The 25836-nt window shown below is 41.9% G+C and overlaps 1 protein-coding gene across 1 annotated transcript; it reads left to right on the forward strand.

Moving 5' to 3' along the window:
* Positions 1–124: 124 nt before the first annotated feature.
* LOC119464278 (venom metalloproteinase antarease-like TtrivMP_A) lies at positions 125–21569 on the forward strand. The gene is made up of 14 exons (XM_037725185.2): positions 125–246; positions 324–490; positions 2285–2377; positions 2940–3096; positions 5078–5134; positions 5698–5852; positions 6550–6621; positions 6970–7094; positions 7276–7325; positions 9993–10101; positions 10173–10310; positions 12555–12720; positions 15978–16088; positions 21085–21569. The coding sequence occupies exons 1-14, from the start codon at positions 174–176 to the stop codon at positions 21130–21132; spliced, it is 1521 nt and encodes a 506-aa protein (XP_037581113.1). The 5' UTR covers positions 125–173; the 3' UTR covers positions 21133–21569.
* Positions 21570–25836: the final 4267 nt, after the last annotated feature.

The raw sequence follows: 25836 nt of genomic DNA on the forward strand, positions 1-25836 counted from the left end.
GCCCTCTTGCCAGAAGTGGCATGCGAATGAACTTTAACTCCTCTGGACATCTGGACTTACACAAGTAAATAGCGATTTCCTAATGGCAGCATCTGAATATCTTATAATAAATACCGAACAGAGCCTGCGCTCGCCTAGCAAAGGTGCACAAGTTGCCAAGTAAACAGAGCGATATGATAGCTCTAACTATACTTTTAAGTCTTCCGCTGTGTTACGGTGCCCGTAAGTCATTACTGGACTACAAAGGTACGTTCATATCAGCTAGCGCGGTCTCCTTTTTGATTGGTAGTAACAGTGTTTTCGTTATAAAAATTCGAGTGCAGGAAAAGAACAACTGGTCTACCCTGTTATCGTGGAAGAGCGGTCGACTGCAAGCAAGCTCGTTCTTCGAATTAACGATGACATTACTCTGAACCTTGAAAAAAGTGAGGTACTATCGGAAATTCTGATATTAGTTACTGCCACCCGGGAAGGGCATGAAGTCGAAACAGTAAGTATAAGCACAGAGTCATTGTTGCCATCACTTTTGTGAAAGCTATCGTTCAAGTGGCAGAGTTAGTTTTATGGGATTGAAGATTAATGTGCGGAAAACTAAAACAATGTACTTACAACAGCCTCGCGAGAGAACAGAAGTTCGCGAGTTCGCGACTGGTAGCCACCCTCCCGAAACTTGGAAACAGTATGCTTTTGAGGAACCCTGATCATGAGAAAACATGAAGGCAAATAATGATATATTCGAGCCCGTATGACAGCTAAGTACTCTCGTTTCATCAGCGGCAGTGCACATGACACCTTTCAAACGACACAATAACTGTGTTCTGGCCGCAACGCTACTAAACTATGGCATAGAATTGCATGATCCGAAGGAACTATTAAAGTAAGCTAAAGGACCGTGCAACGAACGAGAGCGAGGATATGACATTCTTAACGTAATACGTAAGCATGTCATAATTTACGAAGTAAGTTATGACAAAGTAATTACAAAGTAATTTAAAATCGTAATTTTACAAAGAAATACGTAAAAAACTTAAAAAGCAAATACATGGATACATTTTACTCAAGCTTAAGAAAAGAAGTGGAACAACAATAATAAAAGCCGAGAGATTATCAGCGTGTGTTAGGTTAAACGGAATGAGCGTTAAGGGAAGAAAAGCGCAGTATGCGATGAGACAGAATAAGATGACGTAATTTGTCGTGCTGTTTTCATACGTCGAAGCATTTCAAACCTGTTTATATGAATGTTTACTTTTGCAATTGTTATTTCTACTCAGTGCAATCTTGTATGAATTTACTATGGTACTACTTTGATTGCTGAATCGTTTTTTGCTGCTCTGCCATGTATTTATTTATGCTAGGCCTACTTTGGCACTCTAGCTACACTTTTGTAGCCTTTAGTGCACGGCGCTTTCCCCCAATTACCTGTATAAAAAACTATTGTAAATTACATAGGGAAATTTTGCGGCATACGATCTGCCTAGCAGACACAATATAGGGAAAACTGGAGACCTGCAGACGAGGTTGTCTTTTTGCAGGGGGGTTGGGTGATGACCATGATTACGCATATGTCAAATAGCTCAAGGATATCGTCTGTTAAGTATGTATCACCCCAGTTGCTACAATGTCAAATTATTGATGCCCTAGGAGGCGGAAGCTGTCAGTTACTCGTGAGTGACGTGCGTTACCCTTTACAAAAATACCTGTATGAACCTACAGCTCCATCAGATATTGATCTAAGTACTTTTTCTACTTTGTCTTATGTACTCTGTATTCAGAGTATATAACTTCCCAGTAGACAAATAAATACTGGTTTATTTGCTACTAATGTGTTCCTCAAGCCGTCATGCCCAGCCCTGAGATCGGGAATATAGCCCTGGCGTTTTAAAAGCAGCGGCTTTCTTGACAGCAATTTCTTAATGTGACACTTATCGTGCAAGAAGTTTAGAACATGACAGGTTATTAATCACTTGAATGCTATTTATGAACGTCTTTGTAGTTATTTTTATTGTTCTAGAAATATGTCTTCTACAAGTATCGTACTGTCATAGTTGTTTCTAACAGAAACTAGGCACGTACAGACCATAAATGCTGCCCTAAAAAAAAGCTTGGAACTCTTCTGCCAAGCAAAAAGCAATCTTTGTCATCACGTATTCTAAACAAATTTTCCACAGCTACAAGTACTGCTCATATATCTGCGCTGTACCATTTGCATTTCAATACGTTTATGTGAGTCAAAGGTTACCTTCCATGCGACTTCTGACTCTGAAGTATCAATAAATTTCTGCAGGTGAACACATCTTCTATTCAAGAGAAGCTCTATTGCGACAGCAATGAGCGATCATCCCTCATGGTACAACAATCAGATGGATCTACTCTTGTTGTAAGTTTTCCACCATAAAAGTTTAGTTGTCTCCTTTCACATGAAAATTACGAATGATGTGGTCGCGGCAGTGAAGGCATTTACGCGTTATGTAGAATTCGCTTTCTACCAACCGTTATGCCGTTTTGTCTATTATCAATAGTTGCTAACCTCTAGTCGTCGGGAGTAAACATTAAGCACAAAAAGTGCCCGCTTCATTTAGTGAGCTTCTGGAGTGAAACAAAAGACATGGGTACTGAGTGCAAACTGTCTCCTAGAAGTGTCTTAGGTGTTACTGCTACAGGGTAGTGCGTGTAGTGCATAGAACTTATGTAATCCTAAAATTCACGGGAATATTTTATATTGCTTAGATGCATTAAAAATGCCTGAAGACCATCAGAATTATCACTTAGTTTTACCCTTCAGGAACAAAGCTGTTTCCGAATTTTAGTTCAAGTTCTACCGGTGTCAATGGATCCCTTTCTGGAATGTAATTGCTGTCTGCTGCCACCGCGAGTAAAGTTGATCTGAGGCAAATCACTAATTTGTTCTCGATGTGGTTTTGTTCACTTGTTTATGGTAGGAAGGCGTTGTGAATAGAAAACTAAGAATCAAGCCCGTACCCGAAGGAGAGCGTTCAGCACAAGGCCACGTGCTTCATAGCTTATATGAAGTACGAGAAAGGGGCGAAGATCTGGCGAAGATGGCTGCATATACGCGGCATTATCCGCGAACACACGGTAAGGCTGCAATCAGTAGTTCCAAGCAATCTTTTTACAACTACACAACTACTTTCAAGACAACGCACTTCCAAATTCTCTAGGAGCCATTGTCACGTCCTGTGCATGGGCAGTCGCAAGCGAAAGATTTGGGACCACGGCATCAAACGAAAATTAATTTCTTCTAGGCACAGCTTCTTAACGTCGAATTGCTTCAATGCATTGGATTGGGTAAAGACACACATGTAGGCTGTATTTCTTGATTTCACCCAGCGCGTGCAGTCTGAGAATAAAGAAAAAAAAACATTTTTTTTCTGACGTGAGATCGTTGGTCTCTTTTGCTGGTGAGTGTACGTTTGTCGTTTAAAAAGCAGAAAATGTTGCAAAATACGGCAAAAATATTCCGCTAGCCTGACTTCCTCTTACTGCGGCAATAATTTTCTTCGGTTTGACAGAAATGGCCTTGCTAGTACAAGCCAGGATGCTCACGACAGATTCCGTTGTCGCTTTGACAGTATAATGTTTTTTTTTTTTTGTGTGTGATGGCACGACGACAGATAGGGCTACCAAAACTCCTCTCATTACGACAGATGCGCTTCCAAGAGTACGACATTTCCGGTTCTAATAACATTATAGCATCTGTGGTATTATTCGAATGGGCTCTGTCGACCTTTTTCGAGGTGGCAGAAAACATTTGACCGACCGAGACTTATTAACATGCGGAAATTCCTTGTACCCACAAGTGCTGCCGCCAAGCTGTAAGCCTACATCGTGACTATTAAAACTTTGTCTTATTGCAGTACACAGCATATAACGACGTTGAACAGCATTGCAAGTTCCCGTGGAAGCGTCACGACTGCGGTATTAGTGGCCAGTAAAGAACTGAGATTCCTGGTCTGACACCAGACTCGCTCGTTTGTCGAGCTGAAACCTGTAACAGACTGTCGGTACTTCGCGAATCCAGACAAACTCGCAGGTCCTTGAGCTACCATAGTACCTAGGCACTTGGATGGGGTGCAATGTACAATAACAGTGTCTCACAATATCCTCCGGTAGTGAACTCACACATAATTAACGAACTGAGCCATATCAGGCTTATTGTAAAGCAAGCGAGAAAAAGCTGTGCTGTCGTGTCGTCGACAAAACATCAACGTTCTAAAATGACGCAGTCGCCTGCAGTCGAGTCGGACGTTTCTTTCTGGGGAATCTCGAACTTGTCACACATAATCCCTTGCGCTACGTTATGGGACTTGGTAGCATACGCTGTGGTTTACTGTGGTTCACATAGCCTCCGTTTCTCGCGTGTGCACTTGGGTTATGCCGGTATATTAGTTCTATTAATAGGTGACCTACTTAAGCCCGTGTAGATGCATACTGACGTAATTTCACGCATGGACCTTCAAGCACCACCACCATACGTTGAAAGGTGCCGCATGATCCGCGGGACCCACCTAGAGAACTCAAGAAAGAGTAGAACCAGCTGGCGGCATTGCTGACGACGGGCCCATATTACCCTGCGCTACGAAGTAAAGTTTACTATTTAGCGTATATATCACTTCGTGACCTTTAAGAAAAAAAAAACAAGGTAATCAAGTGAAGACTAAGCCAGACATGAGTGAGGTTTTAGCAGACATGGAAGTATAGTAAGAAGGTTACGTAACGGTGTAACGCTCTAACTGTTCCGTAGAGGAGAGGATAAGGTGGAGGTATTGTCAATATTTTCCGAACCCACATTCTTGTCATCGCATAGACTGGAGTTTATAAGAAAGCAACAATTTTCAAAGCGCCAGAAGTGGCGGATTGAGGTGTCGCATAAACATTTCCCCGCTTCATTTGTATTACTTCACAGCTACAAGGAAAAAACACGCATACGAGTTCTTCTGCATGTTCTTTCTTGCTTTTGTCATCTTTGATTTTGAAAGTAGTGAAACATGAAAATATACCATCTGGCTTGTGTCTCTATCCTTCTTCTCGCGCTTATATTTGCGATCATGTTTTTCAGGGAGGGAGCAATCACCATATCGGAGAACCCATGTGGTCCGTCCCGGAAGACATCACGGTTAGTTCCAAGCCTGCAGTGCTTTCCTAATAGAAATTGCGTGTTTGCAAGAGCATAGCTTCCGTATCATAGCTAGTTGTGTCACTCTTTACAATCTTTGCTGTTGTCGAGTTTGTTATGCCCGCTATCACGTAACAGTGAGGATGTAGGGTGGTTCTTGAGCTACATTTGTAGGTTTCTTCTCGGCCTACTCCAGCCCTTTTAGAAATAAAGAAATAAAACTTCACACCAGGAGACCAGTCACTGCATGTGTGTATAATCTCCGCCTGCCAACTCCACGCAATAGGCATAGTGAGGCGTTATCTTTGACTTTTAGACGCATAATATAAACTACCAAATCTATTACCCCAATAACAAAAACAGCAAACAAGAAATGAGTGGAGGATCCTCGAATATGTGCTCACATTTGCCTGTACGTGACGCATAATTGACATCGGTTTGCGCGCCGTGATAGGGATTTCAAATATTCAGTGAAAAAGCACTCGATTAATCTGCATAACGACTTCGTCGTTATGCAGATTAATCATAATAACATAATAGCTCCTAATTATGAATTCTTTTAGTCCCCCAGACTGCAACCACAGTATCTACAATTATCGCCAGACGGCCGGTAGAAAAATTTGTGGTTGAGCTTTCTATAATTTCTGACGAAGAGCACAACCAGAATTTCAAACACGAAGCGGACTTGATAACATATTTGGCAATCATGGTCAATGCGGTGAGAACACATGATTGATTTTTTTTCTGTGCTTCTTTGTATGTCTTATGTCATTCATCCTAAATTTGATGCAGAAAACCATGCACGAATAGTGAAAATTACTGTAGTGGTAAACTAGGTTCCGACTGTTTTTCTTACGTCCTTGTTTTTTTTTATTCGTCTTTGCGAACATGCGTGTTGCTTATTGTCATGTACATTCTGTTCATACACGGGACCTCCTATGCCGGCACAAGTATTACTGTACAAATTTTCTTTAACCTTCCAATTGGCCTCGTACTCTGAACTATGCCTACGCGCACCTACTTGTGGGTGGGTGGGTGCGTGCGTGCATATACAAATAAATTACAGTAAAACTCAGCTATCATAATTTGTGAAACTAGCGGGCGTATCTGACACCTCCAACTTTTAGTTCTTCGGGAAAAACTGTGGCGACATTTTGCTTCATCTTTGGGCTGCGAGGCACGCGTACCAGATATAATAGTAGCTAATGTCATCATATTTTTCTTCACTTCGTCACATATGTTTGTATATTTGGCATTAAGCACAGGCTTCAATTGTGCTGTGCCCGTGGTCCGGAGAAGTTACACGCATTAGCTTAGTGTGCATGAGCAAATATAGTTTCGGTGCCTCAGTTGCAGTTTTTCTTCCTGCAGACGTCTTCCTGCTGCGCTTAGAACTTTTGTGCGCATTTTTGCAGATGAATCTAAGATATCTTGAGATGAGGATGCCTAGCATTACATTCAAGCTTATTGGAGTAACTATGAGCAAGGTAAGTAAAAGGCAACACAAAGATGTCGCAAAGATCCAAACCTTCTAAAAAATATTCAATCAGTAAGCTTAGTTATTATCGTAATTTATTTATAAATCCTCTTTAGAGCACCAAGTCAATACAATTAGGCAGCGTTTTTCTATTGTTCCGCCATTATCTATCCTTCGTTCTTGTATAACGTCATATTAACTGGAAAAATTAACGCAGCAAGCTCTAAACGTGCTTGACTCCTTAAATTCAGATGCATGTTCCAGCATATTTTCTGTCAGGTACGACAGGTGTTTAATATAAAATGAATAAGATGCTTGAAGTGCGCCTTTTCAACATACGTCCCCTGCTCAACGGCAGGCCGATGTGTTTGCCAGTCACATTCTAGGTACCATAGAAGCGCATGAAACGCTAAAAAAATTGGAAAAATACTACCAAGAAGGCAAGGTTCCTGGAAACCCTGACGTAGTGTACCTCATAACCAAGTAAGTACAACGAATAACATTTTCTTTGTATCTTAAATCCATAGATGCACACATTCCAGGTTTTTAAACAAATTCCGCATAGTTTTTATGTCAATAAGATCTGTGAATCGCATGGCGTTTACTGAGCTATTGCGCGGATGCTCCAATCCCATTTCTGAGTCATTATCGCTGTTCTTTGCAGTCGGGACATGTCCTCAATTAAGAGCGGACGTCTTGATAAGGGTATAGCAGGTAAGAGGAGTCGGTTTGTTTTCAGAATTGTGTCTCAAAGGACAGGGATTTGAGCGAGTGGGAATGGGCCAAGTCTTGAACAATATCCGCGAAAATTTGTTCAACATCAAGTAGGCTTGACGACAGGCTCTTCCTACAAAGTACTTGTTTTGTGGACACAATTTTTTTATTCATGCAACTACTCACTGCGAATAGCAAAACAAATCGTAGTGATGTGTACGTGCAGCTTCACGATAGTCATGCAAATTCACAAGAATACAAAAACAAGCATATCTAAACACACGACTAAATATTTTCTCTATTTTTGCTAGAAAATATCATTTCGTGTCATTCTGTTACGATATACGTGGTAGTAAAGATGCGTTCAATTGAACAACGTCTTGAAAAAGTTAAGTTGCAGGTACGGCCGATGTTATTGTTTCAGTGGCAAACGAGCCTGGTGTGTGCGACATGATTTAACACGGCGAAAAAGGCCTATTAGGTTGCGTGAAAAAGCTTTTGTGCACATGAGCAAACTCACACAGCATGAACTTATGGTTGTATGAACATTAACATTTCGTAAAAGACTCTCTCCCACCTGACTCATTGCTACATGTTACTGCCGATATGTTGGTGGAAACTTTTACTTTCTATTACCAATATACTGCACAAGTGCTGTGCTTCCTGTGTTTTTGAAAACCTATCACGCTGAAAGTATGAAAGCGTATACATCACTCTGGTTTTGGTCACGCTTACAAGGATGAGATGGCATCGTGGCACACCTCGAGAAAGCTTTTTTTTTCTTCATAATAGAATGGTTATTTCTGGTTACGTATTGGGTGACGCTTCTTGCTGTACTGCTGCTGTCATTTTTATTTATTTGGTTAACGATACCTCATTATGAAAAAATAGAGCTGGGCAGGTCATGTAATGCGTAGGATGGATAACCAGTGGACCATTAGAGTTACAGAATGGATACCAAGAGAAAGGAAGCGCAGTCGAGGACGGCAGAAATCTAGGTGGGGTGATAAAGTTAGGAAATTTGCAGGCGCAAATTGGAATCAGCTAGCGCAAGACAGGGGTAATTGGACATCAGAGAGAGAGAGAGAGAGACCTTCATCCTGCATTGGACCTAAATATAGACTGATGATAATGATGACCTAACTATCATTATGATTGGGGCAAAAAGTGACAATAGACAGTCACCTGACTAGGACATATACCACCATATTAGCCTGCATTGCACAAGACATTCACATAAAATTTACATAATACTAACACACAGGACGAACCATCGACCAAAAAAGTTTACGGACCACGGGTTCTCAGAAAACGATAAATACCCGAGCAGCCTTTAAAAGTAGCCAGTAAAACCATACATCACAATGTTGTTCGCATATACCAGTAGAGGCTGTAAATGGGAATACCAGGCTGCGTTTTGAGGCTGCGGAGATATTCAGCTTTTTGTCAGATCCCTTGGTCGGTAAACTTTTTTGGTCGATAGTGCATGCACAACAGAAAATAACACGCGGATTTTTCCTACGACAGTGGGCATAGGAAAGTAGCAGTAACAGAATACTCGTATACAACCAGCGATCCAACTACAATACAGTAAACAACCAGTAATCAACTAAGAGCAGTATACCCCCACAATAAACAACCAATAATTGAAACTATAATAATTCAGACACAACGTCAAACAGAGTCATGAAGGTATACCTGCGATTGCTTGCTAAATGGTGGTAATTAAGAAGAACGTGTAATTAAAGGCAGTAATTGGGAGTAGGTATTTATGATATAAAGAATTCGTCAATTTAATAACTTAAGTCCATAATTAGTCCCTGTTTTTGGTTGGGTAAATATAAAATGTCTGAAATCGTATTTTGGGGAAGTGTTATTGTATGTGGATGGAAATAATTTGCAATCAGCTGATTGTCAATAACTGATTTGACAAAGAATTGTCAAATAATTGACAATCAGCTAACAGCCTCCCGTTAGGGGGTCCTGACAGTAGCTCCTCAGATCAAATAAAGTTCGTTGTCTGTCAGCTCACTCGTTTATTTATTTATTTATTTATTTATTTATTTATTTATTTATTTATTTATTTATTTATTTATTTATTTATTTATTTATTTATTTGGGTTATCCCTTACGTTGACACTCACCTTCGATGGTTTCTGCTCAATTTCGTTCACCTTCATTTATATCTAGGCAAGCAGGAATTTCTCTATAGTCCGCCCCTAAATGAATGTGGTGGCAGCGACAAGGAACCTCGTGGTTTTCAGCAGAGCATCATATTTACTATGCCACGTTGGGGCAACAATACGTAAGATCGGGCTAGTTAGTAATCCAATGCTGAACGTTTAGTGCACAAGTATAACAAAGAAAGAGGCCCAGGAAGGGTGACACATCCGCGCGTAGAAATATATGTTACAAAGAGTGTAACTGTCATCATCTTAACGCTTCAAATCTATACTGCAGGACGAATGTATCTCTCGAAGACTCAGATATTTCCAATTAACGCTCTCCTGTCCAAGCCAAAACCATTATGTGCCTGCAGATGTCTTACCCTCCAATATACCCTCTAATCTTATGTTTTAGAGTCTTCCTTCCCTTCGCCCTCATGCCTTTACTGTACCCTCCACTTGAAACGCGCAAGAGAAACTGAATTTGCCACATCTGCCGCAGGACTTGCAAATGTCGCTGGGGTCTGTACTAATGAGAGAGTGGCTATGGGTGAAGACACCGCTCCGTCCTACGACGGCGTCTTCGCAATGGCTCACGAGCTCGGCCATTCGTGAGTATTTGGCTTCTACTATCGCCAGAGAATGTGTGCAAGCCACGGACAAGCGTGCTTTTGCAACGCAGGCTAGGAGCACGGCATGACCCCCGGGGATCATCAGAGTGCTCGTGGAGACATGGCTTCCTGATGAGTTACGAAGAAGGTGGCACGAACAAGTACCGGCTTTCCACGTGCAGTATGGATCAGATAAAGACAACCACAGAGTAAGGACAGGAACTAACTTTATTTGCGCAAAACATACTCGTTAATATCGGGGACTTTCAGGCTCTGCACATTCCGGAGAGCAGACAGCTGAACAGCCGGAGCTGCAGTGATGACGAATAAGCTATTCAAATATTGCATACATTCGGTGATTTACTAACGATTATGTGTTTAGGTCGTTTAGGCGGCTGTACTGATGACTCCGACGATCTCAACACTGGAATGAGCTTGGCGCAATTCTGGCAAATTTTATTGTGGAGCAGTAAGCCCACGCCTTACACTTCTATCAGAGTGACGCTAAAGTCACTGAAATCAAATTCCAATGTCTGCACGAACAGACTAGTGTAGTGTCGTCTGGTGAAGTGCACTAAAGCGGTGGGTTTGTTACCGCGGTCCAATGCGCAATACCATGCAAGCGCAAGTTGCATAATTGCGGACTTAATTGCGTCATTACCAGCCGTGCGCTGATAATCAGCACACTGTTCAAAACATTAGGCACCCTGAGATACTGTTCCCAGGGGTTCGTTAAGAAAACTTTCTGAAGAGATTTAGTGAACTCTTAGCACTTTCACTACCATACCATCTTTAAGGCCCGGATTTCTGCGTTTCGTGAACCACCGGTGCGTCACCGTTCAGTCATGCTCCTCTGGTACTTTCTCAAGCTTCTTAGTGAGGGTGCCTCAACACGTTCGATCATATCGGGGAGGGGGGGCATCAACAAGACATACCCCCTACGCTGATTTCTATGAAAGATGTCACTTGCACACTGTAGGAAAGCCCCGCAAAGCTACACAGGGGGAATAACCTGTTAGATCTGTGCCCATGACCCATCTCGCAGCGAACATGCAACGTAACTTCATGCTCATGTTCGGATATAGTACATGCAAATCTTAAAAAGTGCTGAAGGTGTTTTTGTTAATATTTATTACTATGGTAATTTTTTTTCATAAAGACAAAATATTATATATATGTGTTTCCACTCCCATCGTTGTTTAATCATTGCTGATTACAATGAGGTCGTTTCTAAGACTACAGACGCATGCCACAAGTTAAGTTTTAGTGCGGCGGTCACTTGTTCAATGGCCATGGTGTAACCTATGCGAGAACGTGTATGCCATGCATGCTCTAGAAGATGCCAAATTATGGTTTTGCTTATTTGGTCGTAAATGAATTGAAGAAAGGTGATGTTCTGTTGCTCCCATTCAGTTTTACCCACCATAGACGCAGCTTTGTTTTGTGACGTCATGCAGGGATTCCTGTGGAGATAAGGTAAAGAGTACTTCGGCTACTCCATTTCTTTATGTTATACAGCAAGAAATAAAGTAATAAATGATTCTGCTAAAATAAATGAGTGAGAGAAGGACAATTAAATTAATAAAGATAACGCCGCAGAGGAAAGTTCACTTAATGTCTCTTCATGCCGCTAACCAAATAATACATAAACTTCTGGGTCCTCATTCACTGGTGCAAGGCTCCTCCACGTGCTAAACACTTATCTATGTGTCCCCTAAAAGTAGATTGAACATATGTTTGCCTTTTTCTGGAGATCACTTACTGACCACGGTTCAAGATATTTTTGCATCGCAATGAAACGCTTGTCCAAACCTCCTAGTTTTTTTCGCTAACGTTCTTCTTTCTTTGGCGTTATTTAAGCGCTCAAGAAGATCGTGGGAAACGTTCTCAGTTTGATAACCCCGGCAGTAGTCTGCACAAATGTATCGGCGTAACCTGTGCAGCAAAGTATTTCTACATGTCACTTCCAGTCGAAGCCTGTAAATAATTGTATGTATGTATCGCGGGAAATTTGCTGTTATGCTAAATTCTCTTTGTGGGTAAATTTCATACAACAATCCTTGTTTCGCTTTATTACTGTAGAACCACTTCTCTGCAGAACAGTGGGCCGAGAGTTCGTTTGTAATATTCCGGATGTCTAGTTGTATAAACAAATTCTGTCATAAGTTAGCCTAGACATGGCACATACTTCACAAGTAAACAGGAGGCACATAACAAGTATAATAATAAACATTGCTGTTGATAAATTTACACTGCCTAGTGTAGGCCATTGAAACGCCGCATTTACTGAACGACGTGTGCTAAAATATAAGCAAGACACCACACTTTACGAAAGTACTTATTGAATGTCTACGCGCCTTCTAGATCACGGTGCAAAGAGTAGTGCAGACTATTGCTTCCTATACTTATCAGTCTTAAGTACAAGGACAAGACCTTTTGATCATTATTTGCAGGAAGCTACCGGATGTCTGCATAAAGGAATCTGCAGCCATAACGCGCTATATGGAGAAACCTTATGTCATGCCGGGCCAGAAAATATCTGCACATGAACACTGCAGATTGATCATGATAAGAAGTTTGAAGCAGAAGAGGATCAGAAGCGAAGTGTACGTAGAAATGGTGAGATGTCTTCATGGCCTAATATTAAGGCTGCCCACATACACTAGACAACGCGTCGGCCGAATTGGCCAATAAAGGCGCCAGTGAGGAAGCGAAAGCGCCACTGACCGACTGGATTAATTTCTGCTTTGTATTTCAAGCTAAAACGTGTATTTAAATGACTCCACAATATGTGTCCGACCGCAGTAGAAGTAATGTAGAAATATAAAAAATGTATAAATAATTAGGCAGCACGCACAGTGTTCATCTGCCGTTGAACACATTTCGAACATTTCTTTTTTCAAGTTTTTCTGCCATATCTAAAAGACCACCGCACAAAGGTTGACATACCTTGTCATATATTTTTGCAATGTAACTCGGAATTCGATAAACAAATTTCCTCACTATAGCACGCTTCAAAATAACAATGACTCTAAATTGATAGTGCGGAAAACGTGACCATTTTGGTCACGTTGTGACATAATGGGTCAAATGGACCTTAACTGCAAAAATAATGAAATTATGTAATGACTGCTTATTAAATTGAATTCTTTTTTGAAGTAGACATAATCTTGTTGCTTTTTCAATACCAGTAATGAAATAGTAAACTAATAGAAGCACAGGACAGAACCCTAAATAAGTTATCGTTACATCTTATCAGAAACAACATACTGAACAAAAATAAACTCAACAGTGAAAAGCTAGGGATTCTGTGTTTATTAACTCTTGAAATGGGGAGCAAGTCGAACGAGTCAACGCTGATATAATCTCGTACAATAGAGTTTCATTGGCCGCACTAGATTGGTCTAAACTTACTCATGCTATGTTTAACATTCCGCCATTCTGCAACTCTGCTCTAAATTGAGTAGAACCGTTCTCGCGTGAAGCAGTTCTGCTTCGTCTTGTTCTTATCTTTTATTGAGATCCCTTTCATTCTCGAAGTTAAACCTGTTCACAAACTGAGCCCATTTTACAACCGGGATAAATGTCGGCAGGGACATTTCGCGTCTTTTATTAACGCTGCTTTCTATTTTCGCGTAGTCATTAAGACAATTGTCAAGAAAATAATAAACTACGTTTCTAATGTGTTAGTTTTGCTTATAAATAGTTGAGAACTGGCTACTTATAAAATCTATATCATAATTCACGCCAAATCGAAGTAAAAAATATTGCGCATTGCGATTTAGCATTTACATCATTTGTAAAGTTTCTGCGCTTACGTTTTTATATTTCGAGAGCACGAACACAAAGTTCCGCAACAATGCTTTGATGTTTATTTTGGTCCTGCTCCTCTGTCTATGAAGTGCCAGTTAAACCGCATAGGTTCAAGTTGCTATTTTCGTAAGCATTCACTTGCCGAGGGCTTGTATAGCCCCCGGCAAGCAGCATGTATTTATTTACCGGGTGTCACGTGTAACTTGCGTAAAAATTTTACAATATGCGAGTGCCACGCAGCTGGACAGTACTAAAATAATGTCGTTTGCCATATTTTTTTTTAATTTGCCTGATCACATAATTAGTTATTTGAATAATTATCTTCTCAAATAATATTGGCTGCATGTTGAAAAGCCCTAGTTTTGGCAAACCTTGTGAAACGCCTTGCTTTTCATATAATCAGAGCTAAATTGCCAATCAGAAAATTTTAGGCCATTATAAAAAATTCCCCATTCTTCTTTCACAAATGCTACTTGACGGGTTTTTTTTTTTTTTTTTTTTTTTTTCAAGCGTTAAAGGAAGTCTGCCACACAGGAAAATGCCCCGCGCGACTGGTCGCGCAGCACTTTTGTGTGCGTTCGCGGACTTCTTTCAGCCTTGGAGAGAGAGAGAAACCTTTATTTAGTGTCCAACGGTTGAGGGAGACAATTCCCCGACTAAACGGCGAGCAGTAGCACTTGGGCCCTGGCGGCGTCCTCACCCAAGTGGACGGCCCAGAGTTGGTCTTCAGTGGCCGAGCTCCCACTGCTCGTCATTGGTTATTATGCGGCCCTATCGGGTCGCCTGAGGGCAAGCCCATAAAATGTGTGGCAGGTCCGCCCGTTCCCTACATATTTCACATTTGTCCGAATGCGGGCCTGAGTAGTAGTGGCTATAAGCCACCGGGTTCGGGTACGTATTGGTTTGAAGGAAGCGCTAGGCCACCGCTTGTTGCTTAGTAAGTGTTGCGTGCGCAGGGGATAGAAAAACATTTTTCACGTAGCACGTATAGAGCAACAGACAGGTGGATCAGGAATTTTTCATGACGGCCTACAATTTATGATTGACAGTTTTGCTGCGATTATATTATGTGAGAAGTTATTTTATCAATGAAAACTAGTTATGTGATTAGGCTAAATACAAAAATAATCCGACTTGCTCCAAGCGACGGCAAGCAACATTACCTTGGTTCTATCCAACCACGAGGCAATCGCAAATTTTTACATTATGCACAAGTTACCTGGGACACCCTGTATATAGTTTCGCAAGCTTTTCTTTGGATTGCTATTGATAAACTATCTTGACACGCTCTCGTTCTGGCTCTGCACATTTGCGTCAGCAGGCAGTGATCTAAGTTCACAACAGCTTTGGAATGTCAACGACGAATTGAGAAAAAGAGATACAAATCGATCTTTCGCCAACCTGCCTACATCCCATTCTAGCTGCAGGTGATAGCACTGTTGCATAATCAAAACCAGTAGGGTGAGCCTTGTTGCGCTCATTTCCAATTACCAGCACGCTGATACGACCTGAACAATGTCTGTATGCCGTTTTCGAATGAGATTTGCAGCATGACGCATTATGTTATGCATTTAGAGGTAGCTACCGTACAGCGGTGAAGATGATGATCGCAAATTTATTTTGCGTTTTTGGTTGCATACCTTGCACCAGTGTAAAAACGATTTCAGATGATAGCTTACGTAGAAAACGCAATGCACTTGTCGAAAACAAAACTGCTTGTACCTACCAGATGAGGTTTCCTCAGTCGATTAGTGATTTGTTTAATAAGTTCCGACTATTACCCTCGGTCACAGTAAGGTACTTTTGAAAAAAAAAGAGTAATCCTAGGAATTTTCGCGCACAGTTTTTCTATGACGCCACTGATATATTTATGTGTCAATATGCACCAATCTTTTGTCTCCAGCCTTAAATTCTTACAATTATTATTCTAACAGTGCGAATACTAATTTCGCAGATTGTTCAGCTTTATATCTCTTCGCTCTTCCTTCTTGTCTTTTCCATGTGTAATTTTTTTCACTGCTAGTGCTGTATTTTATGCTATATTGTGCGCTTCTTTCTCTTAGCTCCCCGATCTCGCACACGAGTGTAAGATGAAGTGCTGTTACAATGTAGGCCATCAAAAGTGGTGCCAAAAAGTAGATATTTTGGAAGGTATGGAATGCACAGATGGAAAAGTAAGTAACCCAGTGTTATTCTCCCGTGACAAATTTTAGCAATTTTCACAATTTTATTGCAACTGCAAAGAGCGAAATTAAAAGGCATGATGACTGCTTCGCATGAATCAATTCACTCCGCCTATATCATTGAGTTGCACTATGTTAGTGTCAAGGGAAGCTTTACCTTTAAAAAGCAGGGAATATTTCCACCTATACAACATTATGTGTAAGCTATATACGTGAACATATATGTGACTCCGGAGGCTACACAAAGCGACACAGCAGACTGCAGTGATTTCTTCGGCTTTGAACTCACTTACTGCGACAGCAGCACTATTCCACAGTGAAAATATAATAACAGCGCTATTGTCATTGCCTTAAGTTATCTTTATACAAAGCGGCAATCAAAATTTTCAACATAATAGAATAATTATTCACCCAATGTTGGAGAAACATATCTTTAGTTTTCCATGGGTTTCAACATCGTGAGGTGACCTTGGAGGTTAGTGCAATAAGTCGGTTTAAATCAGGTGAAAGCAGTGCCATTTTCTGATTCCATCATTTAGAAGAACAAAGTCCGGACACCCACCTGGCCGATGTGTCGCCAGCGTTGTATTTGAAACAAACTTCAAATGCAATGTTTCCAGACACCATGTTTTAAAATGAATGTGCTTCTTGAAATCAATGTTTAGGTTACCGCTGATCAGCAATTGTCTTCATGCGTGAATGTGCGTAAAAGAAATAGCTTGATGTGGTCGACGAATGTTTTTGGTTATTCGTACACTTTTGTGACCACCAATCTTCACGCTATGCGCACTGTGCATGCATTGATGTTATCACTTTCAGCGATGCTCTATCTCGGAAGTTAAAGCTTCTCCCACCTCAATGAAGTCGATGTCGTCTTCATCGTGTGTGTCATACGTTTTCACCTTTTCAGTAGTTGCTGCTTTAAAGAGTGCTGGCCTTTTAACCTCGGTGAGCTGTTTGGAAGGCCCTGGGTGTGAATTATCGACCTCGGAGACCATCACTTCTTCTTTGGTTGATGTCACAAACAAAATCATGCAGTGTCATCTACAAGATTTGTTCGAAATATTCCTTAAATTTCGCCCATCCTTAGGGGAATCAAACCCATGCCACAAAGGTTCCTTAGGGACAGCAACCCTACGCTTAACCCACAAATGCACTTGATATGTGCTGCTTTCCAATGAACGTCTCGCCAACTTGGGTCACTGAGACGCTTCTGGTCTCGGTGGCAACGCACGAACTTCTCGGCAGCGCCACCAGATGGTGCAGTGTGTCCAGAAAAAAGCGCCAGAGAGGATTCCGGTTGCCGCATTATGCGTTTCTCAGCTGGTCAGTACACCTAGTTGGGCGAGTTGATTTAGCGTGACGATGATGTAAATGCGCATAAAAGACGTGGACGATAGGTGAAGACGAAATCAAAAATTCGGTCGTCACTTATATACGCTTACACACGTGACACTTGACATGCGCACTGCACTAATTAGACATCCAAAAAAATCGAAGTTCCTTTTCTGACAACGTCAGGGTCGCTACACTGACACATTTTCCTATTTCATCACATATCGACTTCAGCTCGATAATAAGCCTCGCCGGGCTATAACCGTGCAGGTATCAAGCTTTGGAGTACAGGTGCACTTTTTGCAGTGCGTGGCCATATGCCCGTTGTCCGCGTTTTTGACAACATATCAGTGTTCCCTAAGCGGTCATTAAAGCAACAACCGGTTTGCCCGATATGTACTCTTCCACAGGGGAGCCGAATTCTATAAACCACGCCCGTTTGACACTCAACAAATTTGACTTCATGGTTCACAGTGCTACCGAGCGGCTTTCTGGAACATGGTTCCGTTAACTTGCACAGCCTGGCAAAATACTACCTTAGCACTTGACCTTAGTGCTACTTTCTTAAAAAGCTGTGATAGGCCGTGAATGTACGAAATTACCGCAACCTTTTCTGTTTTGTTTGTTTCATCGCTTCTAGGCTGAAAGATTACATTCTGATTATTTTAACCTGCGCCTCAGCTACTGAAACTAAAGCATGGTTAGGGTAGCCAGACGCCTTCAGGTGGCCTACTTGCTCCGAAAAACACTGCTGTACAAGGTTAGGTGAGGTACAAGACTTTTAATAGCGGAGCTGTTTAAGCCGGCCATAAGTCCGTGACGCGTTAACAGAAAATGTGGGCCGATCCTGGCGGTATTACAGAAAGGGCCAAAGCGCAATGGCTCATACCCCTGTGAACTAGTGAAGCTGAGCCTGGCCGAGTTTAGCTAAGCATGGTTGGGTCTACTTAAGCTTAGTCAGTCATCGATACCCGATTGATAACCAATCAATAGCTAATCGATAATCGATGAATTATCAATAAATTCAGGGAAATGCTCGGGATAGCTTGGTCGTGCTTAGTCTCGCCCAAATACGTGGTCAATACCTTGCGATAGCTAATCGATAGCCAATCAATAGCTAATCAATAATCGATCAATAATCAATAAATTCCGGGAAATGTTGGGGATAACTTGGTTAAGCACTACCAAGTTATCCCCAACATTTCCCGGAATTTATTGATTATTGATCGATTCCAAAAAGCCAGGACTAGTTAGGTGCCCATCAGCCCTGCTGTCTTTAGCATTGCGCTTCTAGTGCAAGCTACGCAAATTTTTAGTACATTTTTAAAGCACATGTTAGTAATGCTTCTTTTGACGAGCTTAGAGAGAGAGCCGATCCATAAGGCAGTATCGGCTTGCTGGATTTTAGTGGTAACCGCAGCACATCTGGTGATCATGAAACGCGATACATAAATCTAAAAACCTAATGGATTCATTCGATGTAAGTTCGTGAGTCACCTGAAATGGTTTTAAAATCTGCATAAAAATTGTCAAGGTGCCATCAACATCAAATTGTGAGCCAGCGGAGCTTCTGCCAAAAATTACGAAAAAGTCATCCACGAACCTGAAACTCTCAGAAAAGATTAGAGCCTGCAAACTTATCGCTAAGGCATGTGTCAAGCTGACCTAAAAAAGTCGCAGTTTCGCCCGAAAGGCGAGCATTGATTGCGATAGCAAGTTAGTAGACAGCTATACGAAGTAAGGATAGTAGTTTTATCGGCCGTGTAAAATTGTAAATATTCGCTTACTAACTAAATAAACGAGCACGTTGTCACGCGCGCACAGGTAAACATGAACACATCTCGCTCGATGACCGCGCAAACTCGTCAAAGCGCTGGAGTGAGAAAGCGCATCCAGCGGCAGTGAGCAAATTGACCTTCGCGCTGGCTCTCGCGCTTCAACGAACTAAACGTCAAAAGGACAGCGCATACGAAGCTGCCGGAACTCGGCGCATGCACTTTGTACTCATCGCAGATCGCCTTGAAGATGAGGCCTCCGCGGGCGCACACTTCGGCCACATCGCAGATCGCTTTCAAGATATAGGCGCCCGCGCGGCAGCTCCGTGCGCAGCAGCTGCAAGAGCAGAACGCACCCCCCCCCCCTATCTCCGTCGCCTCCTCCCCGCGCCTCGCGCGTCAACGAAGACCCCGCGCGCTTCCGGCCGCCTTCCTCTCTCGGCTCACCCTCGCACGCTTTCACTCGCATACACAGCGTACGGCGCACGGCGACGGCATTATCGCTGTTCGACTTTATACGGAACCTCACGGCCACGACGACGGCGACGGCAAAGATGCGCCTGGAGTGTCGATATAATTGCTATCGCAATACAATTATTTACTTAAAACAGAGGACAAGCAAAATCCAATGCAAACACCGCTTTTCTGCAGCTACAAGCATCCATCCCATTCCACACAGATAGAACTAAGGTAAAATGAAATTAGCTCCATAAAGCTCGCAACCGGAATAACTAATCGTTCGCACGCAGCGGCGTTCCATGCATTTCGGAGACCACGCACAGGTTTCGCGGCGCCCAATGTTCTTAAAGAAGCCCGAAAGAGGAACCCGGATGCAGCACACGCCTCATGCATAACTCGTTTCGACGGTGGCAATACGTTGGGTCGCTATATTGGTTCATTGTTAAACGCATTAATTACCGTCGACAGTCATCGAGAGATGGGTTACGCCATTTTTTTTTCTTCTACTCCAGTTTTCTTTATTGGTCTGAATGCGTGAGACATGTAGTATACGTATATTGCTAGTGGCGTTCCGAACATATGTTGTTTTAGAATTCGCACTTGCTTCATCAGTCATTTTTTTTTTCACACTGGTGTGTAACTGTAGAAAAACATTTTATTCAGCCTCTCACAAGATTGTCACATAAAAATGAAATAAATGAAAATGTAAAAAACGCCCCACCGAATGCACCTTATTCGTCCTAAAGCTGATTCAGTGTACGTCGAAAGAGTAATGTAGAAGCTGAAAAGATTATTAGGTGAGAAAAGGGACAGAAATCAAATTAAGAAAGCAAAAGATGCGAAAACTCCAAAACTCAACAGCAACAAATAATACGGTCACCTCAGAATGTCAAAAATTTTTTTTCCATGTTATAGGAAGCGACGGTGCAAGTCTTCCTTTACAGTTTTGTACCAGTATAAGAACTAATTGTGTACGCAACGATGCAGCAACAAAAAACATTTATATTTTATTAGAATTAGTTCAAGAATTTCAGATGTCGTGTTAAGAGGTTTTACGAACGTACATGCCTGATCCGTATCGTAAACTAGTAACTTCTCAGTTTAGAGTTATTTGCGCAGTTACTGATCATTGTCAGTAAAGGGAATGTTGTGCATATCATAGCAAAGTTAATTTTAACTGAAGACCAAACTATCGCACGTGTTTCCGTTAGGCTCCTAAACATGACAATGTGGATAATTCCAAGCTATAGTGTGCACATACCCTGTCCCATTTGATTGAAGACAACTATATATTGCGCAGTAGATTATTTGTCTTGTGTTTGTATCTAGGTTGTATTGCAAAGAAGAGCTCACTCTGGTTTTGTCCGCATGCATGTGAGACAATTAAACGAATATACGTGCCATGCTTTTGTTTTCAGACATGCAGGAAAGGTGTTTGTGGAAGTCATAACTGGGCAGGAAAATAGCTATTAAAAGAAGGAGGTCTGCAGTTTTTGGACTAAACTTGGAGCTGAATCTTCGGTGCTGTTCTTTCCGAGCATCTTGCTTGCGGAAACCGATGTTCTCTTGCTTAGGAATGAGAATATTATACCGTAGTAATGCATATAATACAACACTAGAGACAAACTTCAAGAAAGAATTGTGTATGCAGACAATACGAATAAAACAAATTAGTTTTTTTTTTGTCAATATTGAACTGAGGTACAATTTCAGCCTTAAAATATTGTTATTTGACTATAATACAAGAAAAAGCGTCGTATTATGCTGAAGGTTGTACGTTATTTCATACTATACACGAGAAATAACGGTTTCTCATGAATAAAATAAATATTTAAGCTGATTTTTACGCTTGTCATGCGAATGGTGTGAACATCATGAATAAATGCAAGAAAACTTCTGACCAATTTTCTGTTCCGTTGTTCTAAACACTTTAACACTTGGGCTGATTGAATTCTTTCACTTGCTGTACCTGCAGCTAGTTAATCTAGTGCTCGGTATTTCTCGCATGCTATAATGAAAAGAATAACTCTCATTGGGCGATCATGTAACAACGCCCATAATCAGATGTGTCTCAATAACGGAATCAACATTCCAACAGGTTTATAGTAAATATAATTTCTGTGAAGACGTCTTTGCTCTCTTGAACTTCTCTCAACTGTTTGTAAACGCCGGCCTATACAGTCGTCGCACCACAAGTCGGTCAAGGCAGTCTTGAAATTTTTGGGTTCGAGTTGCCTATGAGAGAGACTACAGTTCTCACGGACGTGCCCAACCTCCTTTATTATTTTCCGTAACTTCGCTTTTTCTCTCCGCTATTCTTTCCTTCTTTCATTTCCCCTTACCCTTCCCCCGTTGCAGGGTAACAAACCAGAATCTTTTCGGGTTAACCTCCATGCCTTTCCCACCCCCTTTATCCCTCACTCTCTTTCAACTGGTTGAAACATCTGGGGCACGATGCTTGAAGGTATGTTGTTCGAAAACAAAGTTAAGCAGTTCAAGCGCTTAACTGCAACGAAAACAATAAGAACGCAAACCCCTTTGTCAAATCACTTTCTTGAAACGCTCTTCCGTAACAAAGTTTAGTGCCAATCTAAGTTTGTGGATGCCCGCTGTATTGCTGCATTAAACAAAATTGTGTAGTTTGCCGAAGCCAACTGCAATGAAATTTGCGTTTGGCTAAATTGGCTATGAATCAGTATTACATACAAATAAAGTTGTCTTGGCAAAGCAGTGAGGCTGGTAATTGTTTCACGTTCTTATGAATAGCATTTCATTAACACTTAAGCAGACGATGCGTGCACCTATTGGTTAGTGATTGTGACGGAAATGGCAGACCATGGCCTCCGAGATTTTCAACATACCGTGGGCGCCGCTTATCTCAGAGGTCACGCCTAAGAGTTGAGCTGGTGCTTATTATAGGCGGTGTCTCATTTCTGTCGAGCGGTAATGGTGGTATTTCTTGTTTTTTTTTTCGTTTCAGTATCAAAAACGTCTATTTTGAGAGATTTTGGTTAATGGTCCAGTGCCGTCTCAAGCAAACGAATTTGCACGGACGCGGCTCTGGAGCTGCGCTATCTGAAACCTGGCTTTCTTACGCAGTCAACATGTTTGTCGCAGTTGGCCTTTGAAACTCCACCAGTGCGTTCAACTAATAGTATAGCCCAACTAAACAATGCGGGTTTCTTAAGCGCAATCAGGCTACATTCAGGTGCATGCCAACCAATATTCACTTTCATGAAAAGTGCACTCACTTGGCGGATATTTCCGCAGAACTCATTTACAGAGGAATGAAGGCTAAATGTGGTTAGGAAGGAAAGCGCTTAAAACAACAAAAAAATCTGGCGAACTATGAAAACTCACGTGATCACGAGTATGTGAATGAGGAAAGCCTCAAGTTGGAGCCAACGTTTTGACACGGAACTTGCCTTCATCAAGGCCCTGACAAATACGTCTTTTGCGAACGTAGTTACCCACAGAATGTTACACAAGTCGACTGCGCCTAACAAAAATAACGCATGATGCCGAGGAGATGATTCACCGCGGTTCTCTTCAGCTGTAAAGAATGTGGCTTGCAAAATCCTTTGAACGCAGTTACTTGCGTCTCAAACGCACAAAAAATTCAGCAAGAATGAGGCTCTTTCACAACTGAAGACAAGCACACTGTTACCTCCAGAGCAGTGTCATGGTTTTAAATGCTAACGAACACAGCCATGGCAAGGCATTGAGCGGCGGAGCAACTGGAATCGTACATCCTTAGTGGTAAACGTATTCCTGCCAACTCTAACTTATGCTAAAGTTTGCAAATGTGGGTTTGTTTTACGATTTTACGAATGTTGCGTCTAGTTTCACGGGCATATCCTGTTCACGAAAACGTTCAGCTCATCGGTCTGACAGCCTACCGTTGGAAATTTTTCAATGGTGAAAGGACGCAAGAGGGGCGTTCGCTTCAGGGACGTTGACACAGGCAAATTCCTGAAGCGGCTGAAATCTGCAACAGCAAAGTCACCGAAAGACTTACTGTTCTATAAAATGAAGAGCAAAACAAGAATAAGGTGAAAGCATGCAGGAACCAATGTTTCGAAAAGTGGACTTGTCTTTTTCAAGACCTTGGAAGCGACAAGTCCACGTGTCGAAACGTTGGTTCCAGCTTTCACCTTGTCCTGGTTTTGCTCATCGTCTTGAGTTTCCCTCTCCCACATGTCCTATGTTTTCGCTGTTATATAAAAAGGAATTACTTGCTTGTCGGTCTCGGCTGTTCCAACGTTGCTGCTGTAGCTGCTCATCCGCTGCGTCTAGAGCTAAAGATCGATAATATAGTACGCACGTATCACCCAAAACGCGTGTGCTGAAAGCGAGCTTTAAATAAGTGTGTGTTCGAAGGATTTTCAATTTTAATGTTCACAGGTTGGTGGGTATGTACATGTGCGACATACTACATAAGTCTCGAAAAGTTGTATGCAAGGACCGTATGGCATTACGTGTCAGAAGCAATTTATCATCTATGAGTACCTAAGTTAATCGATAATGGATATTTGTTACAGGCATCGTTTAGCGAATGCACGTATTTGCGACGCACAAGCAAAGAATCCTCTAATTAAGCTTTGAAAAAGGCTAGTGATTTAATGTAAACATTTATTGCGTCTTGCGAAAAGATGTGCACGTTTTCATTTTTTTTTTCACGGTGGAGTTGGAGCAGCTTTTCTTGAAATTTACGGCAAGGTCCATACAATTTGGCGGATTCGTTAGAATTTGTTGGTCTTGCAGAAAAATCGAGAGAGTTGACAGGTATGCATATCCTTCTAGCCCTACACTATGTAGGGCTAAAAGGACCTTTTTCAGTTTGCGGTACGCAACGCTCCTGACCATTGTGGTAGATGGCGATGAGTTCACCATCTATATATGGTGGCCGGATCTCCATCTTCCTGTTGATTGACGCTTAGAACTTGAATGCGGTTGGGATACTGTATAGGTGTGCCTTCACTAGTAATGGCAGTTCCAATTTGTTGTTTTCATATTATTTCGATGTGCGATGCCTGTAACACCCCTGGCCGCTCTCCTCATGCCGCCAGCGTTGTGAGGCGTCTGGAAGCCGCCGGGTGCGCTGTTCTTTCTGCTCAGCCGGGGCGGAGGTTGCTTCACGTGCGAGGTTGTCGAGGCAGCACCAATGATGAGTGACAACTACGAGTGCGTGAATTTCTTCCTCTGTTTTTCGCGATGACAGATGGTGAGAGCTCAATATTTGTCGACACTGCACAAGTGCCAGCTCTACCATGTAATTGTTTGGTTTCTTTTGAGTTCATTTTTTTTTTGCGTTACTCCGTGCATTTGTTCGAAGTGTCTGGCATTCAGCTTAGTTGGAAGTTAGCGCTCGTGCCTTTCGTTTTATTGTACTAAATTACTTCGATAAAAGCTAAGAGTAATACTTCTTGCAGCCTCGAACGCAACATGTGATGCTCAGTCACACGACACGCTCGTGGCAGACGTCACAAGAAGTATCCGTTCGAGCTTGCCAGCCCAATTTCAGCAGAGAATAAGTATTTTATGGGTTATTTATCCCCTAAAGTTACATTCAAACGATTCGACACATTCAACCATATTATATTCGATGGCCGCATCTCAGCAGACTAAATTAATTAAGCGCATAGCATGTTCTAGAGAAAAAAAGTAAACCCAGAGTCACCCACTGCGTTCACGTCTGAAGGGCTAATGTCCAACGTTAATTATTTGTAGGACAGGTCTTCCTTCGTTGAATACTGACAACCTGACGGACGGTTCTCAGTCACCTGATGGCTGGGCTGCTAAAAACTTCGTCGAGGCGACAAGGGGTGGCACTTAGCCGTATAACATTGCTCGCACTATTTTTTCTGCTATTCCACATACGTAACTCTAAAAGCAATAATTTTGCAATCCTCTATTCAACAACTTCCGTCGAAATAATCCACAGTACAGCAGTTCCACAAAGCATTAAGCAACGTTCTAATAATTTCCTGCGTCTCGGTGAAGTGTAGCCACCATGAGCCTGTTCTCGGAATCTGACCTCACTCTAAATGTTATTCCGTCTCATTGATTCGATAGTCTGTCCGCAAAATTACTTTTCACGCGAAGACCAATCTGCAATTAAATATTTTAATTTGCAGCAGCAGACGTTTTGCGCTGGAATAGGAGCTTAA

The sequence above is a fragment of the Dermacentor silvarum genome, chromosome 9, assembly GCF_013339745.2.
Source record: "Dermacentor silvarum isolate Dsil-2018 chromosome 9, BIME_Dsil_1.4, whole genome shotgun sequence".
Classification (NCBI taxonomy): Eukaryota; Metazoa; Arthropoda; class Arachnida; order Ixodida; family Ixodidae; genus Dermacentor; species Dermacentor silvarum.

Bases quoted from the DNA above. Each gene is read 5' to 3' on its own strand.
- LOC119464278 (XM_037725185.2), top strand. From the start codon at position 174: ATGATAGCTCTAACTATACTTTTAAGTCTTCCGCTGTGTTACGGTGCC. The intron at 6,622-6,969 runs GTAAGTAAAAGG...GCTCAACGGCAG, and splicing joins TTGGAGTAACTATGAGCAAG to GCCGATGTGTTTGCCAGTCA. The intron at 7,095-7,275 runs GTAAGTACAACG...TGTTCTTTGCAG, and splicing joins GTAGTGTACCTCATAACCAA to TCGGGACATGTCCTCAATTA.